The sequence below is a fragment of the Melanostigma gelatinosum genome, assembly GCF_949748355.1.
Source record: "Melanostigma gelatinosum genome assembly, chromosome: 4".
NCBI lineage: Eukaryota > Metazoa > Chordata > Actinopteri > Perciformes > Zoarcidae > Melanostigma > Melanostigma gelatinosum.
Genome location: NC_136637.1, coordinates 13,306,144 through 13,319,840, shown reverse-complemented (window position 1 = coordinate 13,319,840; position 13,697 = coordinate 13,306,144). Strand labels below are relative to the sequence as shown.

The 13,697-nt window shown below is 41.7% G+C and overlaps 1 protein-coding gene across 1 annotated transcript in view; it reads right to left on the bottom strand.

The window, feature by feature from the left end:
- The window catches only part of sgip1a (SH3GL interacting endocytic adaptor 1a), a gene marked incomplete at its 5' end in the record, with an annotated part of 61,490 nt that overhangs the window by 15,302 nt on the left and 32,491 nt on the right, over window positions 1-13,697 (bottom strand). The window contains 9 exons of the mRNA XM_079267107.1: window positions 1,893-1,977; window positions 2,066-2,087; window positions 3,181-3,192; window positions 7,122-7,300; window positions 7,653-7,716; window positions 7,981-8,043; window positions 10,922-10,942; window positions 11,084-11,108; window positions 11,734-11,797. Coding sequence (XP_079123233.1) covers window positions 1,893-1,977; window positions 2,066-2,087; window positions 3,181-3,192; window positions 7,122-7,300; window positions 7,653-7,716; window positions 7,981-8,043; window positions 10,922-10,942; window positions 11,084-11,108; window positions 11,734-11,797 — 535 coding nt within the window. The remainder of the gene's footprint in view (window positions 1-1,892; window positions 1,978-2,065; window positions 2,088-3,180; window positions 3,193-7,121; window positions 7,301-7,652; window positions 7,717-7,980; window positions 8,044-10,921; window positions 10,943-11,083; window positions 11,109-11,733; window positions 11,798-13,697) is intronic.

The window sequence follows — 13,697 nt, the reverse complement described above, 5'->3', positions numbered from 1 at the left end:
GACATTTCACATCAAATATCATCCTATCATGCAACAGGTAGAATGCATTTTAAGTGAGGGTCACGTTGTTTCATCCCATCTTAATTTATACATATCTGACTTGGTATGTGAATAAACATTATTTTATCCCTTGAACCAAGACTAACCTTTCAGAAAAGGGTTTACCAAACTGTATTAGAACTTCAAGAAGGGCCTGCACTTCTGAGAAACAAATACAGATGGAGCAAAAACACAATACTACTCAGACTAAATGGCTGATCATACACTTTTTTTAAATAAATCTTTTTATTTGCTGTCATCTAGTATCAATACATTTCATGGATGGCTTCATCCTTCAATGTAACTATTATTGTAATTATATATGGTCATTTGTCCGTGCTTGGTTGGCACACTCTTTGCCTTGTTTATGGTGTAATTTGTGATTGATTTGGTTGTGCTAAGGTATGTATAATAACGACCCAGTTTTCTTCATACATCTTCTTTGCTTTCACAAATGTACCATCGTTTCATTTGGATATTATTTTACTGTATGAACCACAGAAGATTTAGCAACGTCTGTGTCAGAGGCTAATGAAGATCCGATAAAATAAAATAAAAATATCTTCAATATTTATCAAAATGACAACAGTTTTTTTTACAATTATTAAGATATGTAAATTATTACATCTGTGCTGTGGTCAAGACAGCATAAGTAGTAAAGTAATAGGAGAGTGAGATCAAAAACAACAATGACTCATTACACAAAACCTCATTTGTTTATGTTTGTGTTTTGGGGTAGTATGGAGATAATGGAAGTTTGCCTACTTTTGCTCTGTGTCTATTGACAGAAGAGCGCAAGAGGGGTGACATTTACCCGACTAGGGTGCATCTGTACAATGTCTCATGGTACAGGACAGACAACAGACACACCCGATGGAACAAACATCAAATAAATGTGGACACTAAAAAATAGCAATCACACCTACCATAACAACAGCTTAGAGGAAACTATAAATACAACTATGAACTTGTAAAACAAGCATTTATTCTAGAAGAACATGTGTTTATGTTCCCAAAGCACACAAAGCATCACAGTGTTATTGAATAGATAAACACAGTGACAGCTCTGTAGATTCACTGAAGCCTCAAGTGGCCCTCCAGCAGAATAAACACAATGTTTGTCTCAAACTTCTAATGTTTTAGTGGGATGGCAAAGGTTTGGCAAAATCTTAACAAAATCCTGTTGTGTTTGTCAGCTATTATGTTGGAAGCTCAACATAACATGTTTATATCACGGCCTTTGATGATATCAAGAGTACCTGTTTTAACCAAAGAAGTTCCCTTCTTTCCATGATATCGAGGCTTTTTATAATAGAATTTATACTTAAGTGTTACCACACCCCAGTTAAGGTCCCTGCCCAATGACACTAAGCTGGACAGCTGCAGCAGATGTTAGAAAGCCTCGAGTCATATGCAGATAGTTTCAGTAAGACAACATAAGTGGTGGCATTAGATGCCGGTACCATCCGTAATATTATAATACTGTAAAATAAAGTGAAGTAAATAAAGTGAAAAGTGATGCAATTTATGGGAAATAACAGTTTTTACAAAACCCTCAAAAAGGCCCAAATGAAGCTTGATGGTGACATTTAAAAACTCCACACAGTGTAAAAGGTGATTACCTCAAAATACGACACTTTAGACTAACTATGATGCAATTTCTGATTTAATATTGAGCTCCAAGTAACATTTTAACACCAATAAATTATTGCATTTTAAGACATAAAATACAGCATAAGCAGCACAATGTCATAAGACAGAGGTTCAGCAGTGACAGGTACAGTATGATACACATAGCACCTTAACATTAAGCCTGTCCCCTTGTCCCTGTCAGGGAACCGTGAGGCGCATACCTGGGGGGCTGTGGCACTGGAGCTGGTGTGGGGGCCACTGCGGGTAAAGCAGGGACGACACGTCTCGGTCTGGCAATCTCCTCACCTGGGAGCATAATTAAATCAGTTTAGCATATATGACTCATTCCATTCACAAATATTAAAACAAAACCTGGCCCAAGAAGGATACTCACTGGATGGGTTCCTTCTCAAACCCTGTGACATAAAGAAATGACAGTAAAAACACAAAACAACAAAGAGTCACTGACAAGTAAAATGTTGCATCAATTATAGGAACATTTGTCTATAAAGCAGCAGCAAATACACAGAAAAACGTAAGATGTAAACGTATGGCAGTCCAAGAAAATCAACCCTTTTCTTTTTCACAAACAGCAAAGTGGTTTAAACAGAACGCTGATGTAGTGAAGATCAGAGGATGAACTTCAGCCTCAGGTTGACTGAATCTGAGGAGACCCGTGGACCAGCCTGCCCAGCTACAAGCTATACCGGAAAAGGCATTACTAACACACAAACACTGCGGTACAGAAGAAGTTTGCCTTCATTAGACAGCAGATAGAAGAGACACGAGAGGAAATGAGGACAGAGGGATTGGGAATGAGTTCCAGCAGAGGTCACAGGCTGGACACAAACCACTAAATGGAAATACTGTTTGCAGTGCCATGTAAACAGCATTTCTTTGTAAGTGAGTCATTTAACAGGGAAATATGGCACAGACAGTCACCTGTGTGCATATGGAACAGCAACATATCTATCGTTAGGGATACAGTTTAAATTAAAGAGACTCCAATAAATAACTCCAAAAGTCAATAACATTGTTCGTGTCACTTTAGAAAGGCCAAGAAAGGAAGAGGGCAGATGAGGAGAGAGAGAGAGGGAAGGAGGAGAGAGAGAGAGAGGGAAGGAGGAGAGAGAGAGAGAGAGAGGGGAGCAGACTTGAGATGAGAACACACGGCGATGGGGAGTGCTTTAAGTAAGACATCAAAGGGTCCAGCTGTCAAAAGTGCAAATGTTCTCCCACTACAGAGACCAAGCATGAAGCCATTCAAGATGAAAAGCAAGCACACTAGCAATCTGGAAAATAATATTATATATTTAGATGTTTAAATATTAATGTCAAAACAAATTAGCAAACAGTTTGGACCCGTCGCCTCAGCCACTGAACCCACCTACGCATTTTCTGTCTTATTCAACTGACTCCAAGGACAAGGTGAAGAGCAAAAGGGTACAAGAAGCATGAGACATATTTTTTAGCCTGAACCCAGGAAGCCGGAAAGACAAGGACACTTACCGGGCTACGTCTCTGTGACCAGCAAAAAGGAAGAGAGAAGAGACACCTGGTCAGAGAGTGACAAATCAGTAAAGCAGACATCCTATACCTGAGGACAAGAACAATTTTGGACTGGTCGGTCAGATTTGGGGATCAAATGATGATAACATGTCCATAAAGACATGTTGTCATCCTGATAACATGGCTCATCTGTCTTAGGTTTTGCAGGAAATTGCTTGTGCAGCCTTGTGCGGTTGAAGGATCTTTGAACATAAATGCAGATAGTTCAATAATTCCAAGATAGAAAGGCAAGTGGGTATTAGGACACAGCCGAGGAGGACTTATCCTGATCTGTGCGTTTGTGTTAATGCCTTCATCAGTGATCCAACATCCAGAAAGCTTGTGGAGCTGGTTAAATCACTGCCCTCTCTTCCTCCCCTATTGCTATCGTTATCTCTATGCCATCTCTTTATTTGATCATTTTTGCCATCATATCCTCATTAGTTTCGTTTCATTTTTCCCTCTAGTCTCCCATCTGCCCTGCACCCCCCCCCCCCCCCCCCGGCCTCTTTAATTTTTGCTTCCATCTGCCTTCGCACCTCCGTCTCGCATCAAGCCTCCATCCCTCTCTCTGGTGCTTGTTCCAGTTGTGCAGTGAGCCATGAGTGATTATCGTGATGCAACAAGGGGGCGGGACTTGCTGGTGGAAGGGATTCATTTCATTGGGACACAGCGCAACACCGTTTGTCATACGCTGAACCAATCGTCGTCTCCCTGCTTGCTGTATGTAAACAGGAAGTTCAGCCACACACTGTGACCTTTTAGCCTCCGTCAGGGACAAAGCTCTGGTCTGCAACACAAATAGTTGTGTATGTTGTAGATAATGCCGACGTTTAAAATGAACCACTCAAAACAATTGTGTGATGTATTTGAAGTCAGAAAATGTAAAAAAAAAAAAAAAGAAATCAGAAGAACAAGATTTTTGTTTCATTTTTGAAATTTAATATTGCAACCTTTTCTTTTGGTGCTAGAGGAATGAAAAGTTGTGTCACTGAGGCAGATAATATCTGGACAGGGAGTCAGCTGGGCTGTTAAGTGAGGGGGCTCTCGGTGTAGACCTGACTGCACAGTGACACACATTAATGTCACACGAGGTACTCATTATAAAAGTAAGACGTTTGTTTTCTAAATTAAGCTCTTCTAGTTTAAATGCCAGTAGACATAACACAAAGGAGGAATGATATGCAATGCCGCATATTTTTGAAGTCTCTAACATCTTAACTCCATTTCTGACCTTTCTCTCGCCTCCTCTACTGCTTGCAGTGGTTCATTTGGACTGAGAGCTAGAAGCTCAAGAACCAATTAAAATCAGATTTAAGAGGTCTTAGTCAGTGGAAACAACTTAAAAGACAGCGCAGTTGTACTCCAAGTAAGTACCAAGGCAAACAAATCAACATGCCACAGAAATGCTGAGCAGTCGCAAACGTGCGTAAATATACATACACACCACAATGAAACACACTCACACCAACAGAGAAAGCACATAACATTGCCCTATACATGCTGGGCTAATAATACATCCTATAATTATTACACACGAGCCATTTCTAGAAAGCCTATTCTCAGCAACACAGAGCCGATTTTATGAGTAAACAGTCGGGGGGAAAAAAAACCTATGAACACAACAGCATGCAAAGCGAAGGCTTACCGGACTCCTCTACAGAGGTTAGCATCATTAGAGGCAGCAAAAGAACGAGAGACAGGAGAAAAAGAAGGGAGGGGTGGAATAGTTAGAAGACTAGAGGGGGGGGAGTGTATTAATGCTGGCAAAGCATCTGTGCACAATGTAGGCAGTCACCACTAACACACACAGATAAAGCTGGAGTAGTACTATGGCTCCCTTCATACCTGCACATTACCCACTGCTCCTCCTAACATGATGTGAGCACCGAGGTTTTATGTGAAATAAGCTCTGAACCTGCATCACTGTGTCCCTCTCACAAGCTGATGTACAGATGCATAATTCATGCAGAATGTGCCAAATAGTAACGCGTAAATTAAGCTCATGCAGGCCGCTAAGTTCAAAACCAAGTATCTACCGGTATGTATGAAACTTGGTATGTGTTTCAGGTTTTTCCAAAGCTGGGGTAGGAGCTGGCCGGATTAATATGTGGAAAACCAACATTAGGAGCAAGAGCATTAACATGTAGAGTCTCAGTTGTTAGTCGAGGGAATCTCAGTGTTTGCTTTTGGAGGGCTGCTAACATTTGGCCCCTCTTTCTCTTTTCTTCAGACCATGTTATTGTCAGTTCATAGCCAAGGTTACCCAGAGTTGCCAGGGACTGGGAGTGACTGTGTTACTCGTGTAATTTATTTGAGAGGGAAAAGCTCTGCCTCGGCAAACGCGATGCTAATTTGAACTGGTAGAGGTGAAGGTGGCAATTGCGTAATAACAAGTACACGCCAGAAATTACAATGTCAGGATTTTTGGTTAACATTGAGTTGACTTAACTGCATTAGATGAATCTCAAGAAGTTGTTAAGTGAAACTTATTTCAGATTGTTTCAGCTTGTCCTGGTCTTAGAAAAAACACACCAGGATTAAGTAACTACAGTGCATAACAGCCCTAAAACCAAATCGGTCATATGAACAGGGCTGTAACTATACGTTTCCATTATCAATTGATCTGTTGATAATTTTCGGACTAATTGACTAATCCTTAACTCGATAAAATGCCAGGAAGAATTGGTGACAAATGGCCATCAGAGTTTCGTTGAGACCGAGGTCATTTTGCTCGTTTTGTTCATCCAACACTCAAAAATGAAAGATCCAATTTACAACGATAGAAAACTGAGGAAAGCAGCAAATTCTCAAATTTAAGAAGCTGAAACTAACACACTTTCCATTGGTAGTTCATTTTTCCGAATAATTGATTTTAACAATGAATCCATTGCAAAAAATATTTTAAATTCATTTTCTGTTGATCGCAAATTATCTCTATCTATTGTGAGGAAAAAGCAACAACCAATGTCTCTCATCTACGACACACATGAACACAACCATTATCTAGCTAACCATTATCAACACCTGATCAGGTTAACAGAGCCAGTGGGCAAACACACGGAGGCTGGATTCAATTATTAAATCCAGAAGATCAAATGACCACAAGCAATCTCACCGTACAGCACACCGACACACAGGTGCATAGTGCCCACTTTCCTATCTGAATTATTCACACCGGACACTCAAGCCAACTGTCCTCGCTGAAGAAGAAAGGAATTATGGGTAGGCTGGGGAGGCCTGTTTTGGAGTCCCTCTTGTTGAGTGCAGGCTGTGTGAAGGGAATGTGTGCTTGAATTTGGACTCAATGAGCTGCTTCACCTCAAACAACAACTTCACACCTGGCTTGCTGTTCTGTGGTTCCAGCGGCCGTCTAGTGTTAAACAACACCGGACCAAATGGGATAACGCTGAGGTCTCTGACATTATCGCAAGCGTCATGAATGAACGAATTCAAACGATCATTTACATTCGCTGACCTCGCTCATTACAGCGACGTGGATTGTGGGTTCGGTGAGATATGAGGTGCTGTTGCATACTGGCTCATTAAAACAAACCCAATAAAAGTTTAATTTCCAAAAATATCGAAATAAAACGGAGGTAATGACCCATTAAGAGTTCCCGTCTTAAGCTAAAACAAAACAGTGCGATAAAGCAGGAGAAATATTGTAGAGAAAGATAGCAGCACACACAACATCATGCAGCAACAACACACGTGCACGGCCATATCTGTGCACAGAAATATCTCACTAACTCGCTCTACATGTTAAAAGCCAAGGCAATTGAAGAGGATGACGATAAGAAGCAGGAGTGATTCACACGTGCACATCATAACCATCTAATAGACAGCCGTCTGTTAATGAAAGCCAGCAACGGGAGGGCAGTGGCGTCAGAGCTACTCACCATCGGAGACGGGGACAGGGCTATGTTGCCTATGGAGGCTTTGAGCTCGTCGACCGAGGGCACAGACGCTACGCGATCGGACTTCAGCGGCTTGATCTTGACTTTGAATTTTTTCCTGTGGTCCTCCTCTCCTTCCGACTCATCCGAGGAAAAGAAGTGGGGCTTTTTGATGGTAGGCGGTAGTGCAGCGTCAAGGTTTCCAACCTTAAATCAATGTTGTCCAGGATTTGCAAAACTTAAAATTTGGTGCACGCCTAGCAACAGGATCAAGTTAGAAACAGGGAGATGTTTGATTATATCGATTTTGTTTTGCACTGATTTGGCAGACTCAGCTGAATTTGAGAGGGGATTAAATACATTCCCCTGAGAATGACATCACATACATACTGATCTCCTTTCACTGTGCACCAATTTAACAAATCCTTGACTGGATTTGGAAGCAATCCGTTTTTTGGTGAGCCGAGGTAACTTAGCAGAGAAAAATAAGACATGAATCCTGTCAAATGACAAATCAATCAGTGCAGAGGATATCTCCCTCTTCGGACTCCTCCTCAGGTCTGAGGCTGTAGCCTTCATCATCCACCTCAGGAGAGTTCTGAAACACAAATAGTGACGGTGTGTGAATATCTTTCAATGTCTGTCTGATGTCATCAGTAACACACGACTGTGATATTAGTTGTATGCAAATAAAATGCTCACAGACAAAAATGATCACAAATGTGCCAATAGCACACACATTTTTCAATGAAACGGATCAACACTATACACTCATTCAATGCAGAGCAGTAGCAGTAGTTGTTGGCGACAAAGCTGAATCACTGTTTAAAAATCAACATCAAATAATAATCCTATCACTCACATATCTGTCCCAGTCGATATCTCCGTAGAAGCCATTAGGGGCCCCGTTGGTCTTCTTCTGAGACTGAGAGGAGAGAGACACTTTGATGAAAATCCCATCAGACAGTGAAGGTACAGTATACTCTGCTCTACCACTGGATGTGTTTCTATGTTAGCTACTGTCACACAGATCCCTATTTTCCTCTCACAGGCCCGTATTTGTTCTCTGTTTTCTCCGCTTGGTCACGAATGATTGGATAATGATGATGATCATTGTTATTATCCCAACATGCTGCTAATCGTCCAACAGTGCTGGATAATATTTCAAGATTTAAATCTCTTCAAGCTTCTCCAAAGGACTAAGGGGGATATCCTGTTGCCCCTTTCCCTCCTCAAAGCCTCTTCAGAGAGACTGCTAATGAAACTATAGCTGAAACAGCAACACTGGAGGCTGACTGATGAGTTGGAGAACGTAGTGTGATGTCTATAAGCAGTCTAAGCTCTAGACCAGGGGTCGGGAACCTATGGCTCGCGAGCCAGATGTGGCTCTTTTGATGATTGCATATGGCTCGCAGATAAAACAAAATATTCTCACTTGTTTTAATCCATCCATCGATTTTTCACTGCGCATGTCCTGTTCAGGGCTGCAGGAGCAATTGTCCATTATTTTAATTGGATGATACTGGCCTACGTTTGCCGTTGCTGGGTAAAACAGGTAAACGCCCCCTTTTGAATCAGTCTGAGACTGCGTCTGCTCGGTCATTAGCTCAAAGCTAACCCTTCGACGAAGAAGATGGCGAAAAGAAAAAAAGACGACGAGTATCGTACATTTCAGGACGAATGGACCGAAGAATTCGCCTTTGTGGAGAGAGCGGGTTCTGCGGTGTGTCTAATTTGCAATGACAAAATTACATCGTTGAAACGGTCGAATGTAAAGCGGCACTTCGACACGCGCCACGCTACCTTTGCATCAAAATACCCTGCGGGAGACAGCAGAAAGAAAGCGTGCCAAGAGCTTCTGAGCAGGGTGCAAGCTAGCCAGCAGCAACTCCGCGTATGGACCCGGCAAGGTGACTATAATTCGGCTAGCTTTGCTGGTTCTTTAGCAATAGTGAGGAACGGAAAACCATTCACAGATGGCGAGTATGCTAAAACGTTCATGCTGGATGTAGCCAATGAACTTTTTGATGATCTTCCGAACAAAGACAAGATAATCAAACGGATACAAGACATGCCTCTGTCGGCAAGAACTGTTCATGATCGTACCATCGTGATGGCAAACAAAGTGGAGGAAACGCAAGTGAAGGACATAAATGCAGCGCCGTTCTTTTCTCTGGCTTTGGATGAGTCAACAGACGTGAGCCATTTGTCGCAGTTCAGCGTGATTGCAAGATATGCTGTTGGTGACACACTGCGCGAAGAAAGTCTTGCTGTTCTGCCATTAAAAGGGTCCACAAGAGGTGAGGATTTATTCAAGTCTTTCATGGAGTTTGCTCAAGAAAAAAGTCTACCTATGGATAAACTTCTCTCAGTGTGTACTGATGGTGCTCCGTGTATGGTGGGGAAAAACAAAGGATTTGTGGCGCTTCTCCGTGAACATGAAAATAGACCCATCCTAAGTTTCCATTGCATTATACACCAGGAGGCACTTTGTGCTCAGATGTGTGACAGGCAGTTTGGCGAAGTGATGTCGCTGGTCATTCGTGTGATCAACTTTATTGTTGCCCGAGCCTTAAATAATCGCCAGTTTAAAACACTGCTGGATGAAGTTGTAAATAACTATCCTGGTCTGCTTTTGCACAGCAATGTGCGTTGGTTGTCAAGAGGGAAGGTGCTTAGCCGTTTTGCGGCTTGCCTGAACGAAATCCGGACTTTCCTTGAAATGAAAGGCGTCGGGCATCCTGAGCTAGCCGACACCGAGTGGCTCCTCAAGTTTTACTATCTCGTAGATCTGACTGAACATCTGAACCAGCTCAACGTGAAAATGCAAGGCATTGGAAATACAGTGTTATCCCTTCAACAAGCTGTATTTGCTTTTGAAAACAAGCTGGAGCTTTTCATCACGGATCTTGAAACAGGTCGTTTACTACATTTTGAAAAACTGAGCCAATTTAAAGATGCATGCACAGCAAGTGAGCCCATTCAAAACCTTGATCTCCACCAGCTAGCTGGCTGCACATCCACTCTCCTACAGTCCTTCAAAGCACGCTTTGGAGAATTTCGTGAGCACACTCGTCTTTTTAAGTTCATCACCCATCCAAACGAGTGTTCACTGAACACAGCCGACCTGAATTACATCCCTGGTGTCTCCGTCAGAGATTTTGAAGCAGAAGTGGCTGACCTGAAGGCCTCAGACATGTGGGTGAATAAGTTCAAGTCACTGAATGAAGATTTGGAAAGAATCACACGACAGAAAGCGGAGTTGGCGAGCAAGCACATGTGGACAGAAATGAAAAAACTCCAACCCGAAGACCAGCTGATTCTCAAAACTTGGAACGCGCTTCCTGTCACATACCACACACTGCAGCGTGTGAGTATTGCTGTATTGACCATGTTTGGATCTACGTATGCATGTGAGCAGTCATTCTCACATCTTAAAAACATCAAGTCCAACCTACGATCACGTTTAACGGATGAAAGCCTCAACGCTTGCATGAAGCTTAACCTCACCAAGTACCAACCCGACTACAAAGACATCAGCAAATCCATGCAGCACCAGAAGTCGCATTAATGGTGAGTGTTATAACAACATTATTTAAAAGAATAAATTCAGAGGCTTATTATACTGACATTTAGTTGAATTCACTTTTAAAATATATTATATGGCTCTCACTGAAATAAATTTCCAAATTTTTTGCTTTCATGGCTCTCTTAGTCAAAAAGGTTCCCGACCCCTGCTCTAGACTATATACAAACTCTTCTAGAGACTCATCTAAAAAGGACTAGGGATTAGAGGTCAGTACCGATTCAACCTCTTGGGGTTCCTGGCAAGTAAAAAGAACACAGAAAATAAATAATGAACTCAAAATCACCAGTCTTGATTTCCTCTAGTTACACACATGTAGAGTGAATGGTCATTTACAAATGAAATAATTGGCTGTTATTGAATATTTTCAGTTACTTACACCGCTGTCTCTGTCTGGGGACCCCCTGTGAGGATTTAAAGAAGCAGAGAGAAGAAAGGACAGCATGAAATTCACTTAACGTGTGAGCTCTTCATTTCAAATCAAGTGCGTTGCTAATTATTCAAGCCAAAATATTTAAAAAGGGGTATTCAGGGGAAATCTTTTCACGGCACGCTACCATACCCACACATTCACTCACTCATATCACAGCACACATAGAAAGCGTCTCATGCACAGTTACAAATTGGCTAAACATCCCTGGAAAACTATCACGATCACAGAGAATCTGCAAGCCGACCAAGAACTTGATTAGTGATCTAACTGATCAATTAAGTCTTATTTTGATCCTGCTGTATTTGCATAATTTCAGAACATTTCTGCCATGATTTAACAGAAATAGCATTGGCTGTGTGCAAACAAGCAATGTCACAAGCACTGGATATTATATGCTCGTTGTGTGTACGTATGTATGGAATCAGCTCTGATCCACTGTTATTTGACGAGACTTGTACTTAATACTTTTTTTCATTCTGCTCTACCAGCAACACCTTCCACCATATATACATTATTGTTCTCCTGAAAATACATTTTTAATTTAGATGTTTCTGTTTGGATTTTTCCGGACACCAGGAAGAGGGACGAGGACTTACGTTGAGTCATTGTCTTTCTCTTTCTTCCGTATCCCAAAGGCCTTCCTGGTACGTTTTTTCAATCCTGAGGAAAAGAAAAAGGGGGAATTATTGCACGAAGAGAAACCAAAGGGATAACTAAAAGGCGGTTGTCTGTGGGTGGGTTAAAGGGCAGATGGGGTCAGCTGTGCTGCATCTATCATCCGGGAGATTAAAGACAATGTTTTTATGTATTATTGAGTGACTGGCTGCATCGCGTGAAGGCACACACCGTCTTTCCAATCTGAGAATGTGTTCATGGTCATCGCAAATGGACAGACAGCCTTGCAATCCTCAAGGTGTCTTTTTGAAAATCAATGAGCCTAGAATTTGACAAGAATAGCTGAAGCGAGCCGATGAGCACAGAGGAACCTGTTATGGGTCACACGGCTGATAATATAAAAAACTTCAATAAATAATGGTCCAGAAAGCGTGGGAGATCCCTTATGTACCCATTCAACAAGGCTCACCAAGGCAACGGATCAACAGCTGCTCGAACGGAGCTGCTCACTGACCAACAATACAAATGATGACTGTGTTGTTAAAGCAACAAGTAAGTGTGTTTTAGCCTTAAGTCAACACACTGTGTAGTGTTCAGCACAGATTTGCAGATATGGTTTGTGTGTCCTTGCTTACCAAATTGTCTTTTTCAACAACAACTCAAGCTTCGCAGCTCTGTCAGGGTGTACTCCAGACGGCATCGACAACAGTGGTTTACAAGCAAATGGTTTGTATTGAACTACAGGATGGCACTATAGTACAGTTTGATATGATACATTACTCCTAAAGACCTAATTCCAGCTTTGATAGAGATTTAGTATGTTTCATTTGATCAATCGTACGGTACAATTATCCCAAACAAACACAACCCAAATGCTCCCGGCGTATTCTTACCCCATATGAAAGCCCAGTTGTCCCCCTCCATTTCTTTTCTGATAAATCCTCGACTCTCATTCTTCCTCGTCTGGTCGTGAACTCACCACATCATCTCATGACCGATCTCTTCCTCATACCACATGCAGGGACACACTGAGCCTCAGAGCAGGAACCTGATGCTACAGCTTGCGAGCACACAAGGTATCATGATCCTGTTCCTAATCTGTCTGGTAACTCAAATTCAACACCACTGACTTCACTCACAAATTAATTAAAGACAAATGTCATCATTTGTACCAACTGATGAATTCTCTTTACTACTTTAATATTTGGATCATGATGGCTGCAGATAAAGTGGCAAATCGATCCAGAGTGGCCTGCTGGCCATGAGGAGTCTCACCCGGAACCATCGTCTCATTGATCCCGCTCACTTATTCCATCGTGCATCCTGTAGACGGCTATTGTCACAGCTCAAATAGAAGTCCAACTTCAGAGGAAAAGCACTCGCATACATACAAACATGCACACATAATGATTAAATATCCAAAAATACAAAGGATTGGCCCTACAAGGTAGACTCACATGTCCCTGCAGCTATTTAAAAAGCATGCAGAGACATGCAAACACCTCGAGAAACAGAGCTTGATGAATATTCAAGGACACTATAGGCGATCAGCAAGTGTTTCTATAAAAGCCATCAGTCATTACTCAGAGACGGTGGGTAAAATTAAATAAACATATGTGAGATGTATAAAAACATGGTTTCCTTGTGTGTGTAGTTAAGGCTGAAAAACACTTGCTTTATAAGAAGCTGTTCTTTTTTTTGAGAGAAAATCTTGATGGCCAAATGCCCCCTTCAGATTGATTCATGATCAGAAACAATCAATTCAGTTTCAATTCAGTTTGCAAATTGCTCGAGCTCATGTTTCAAGATTCTGGATCACTCTCTACGTTTTATCTTTAGGTTAACACAATATCCTATAGTGATATGTCAGTGCAACACTTTGAAATATCAATAACAAAATGAAGAGCAAATGTGGCCTTAAGCAATGTAACGCAAAACAAGGAGC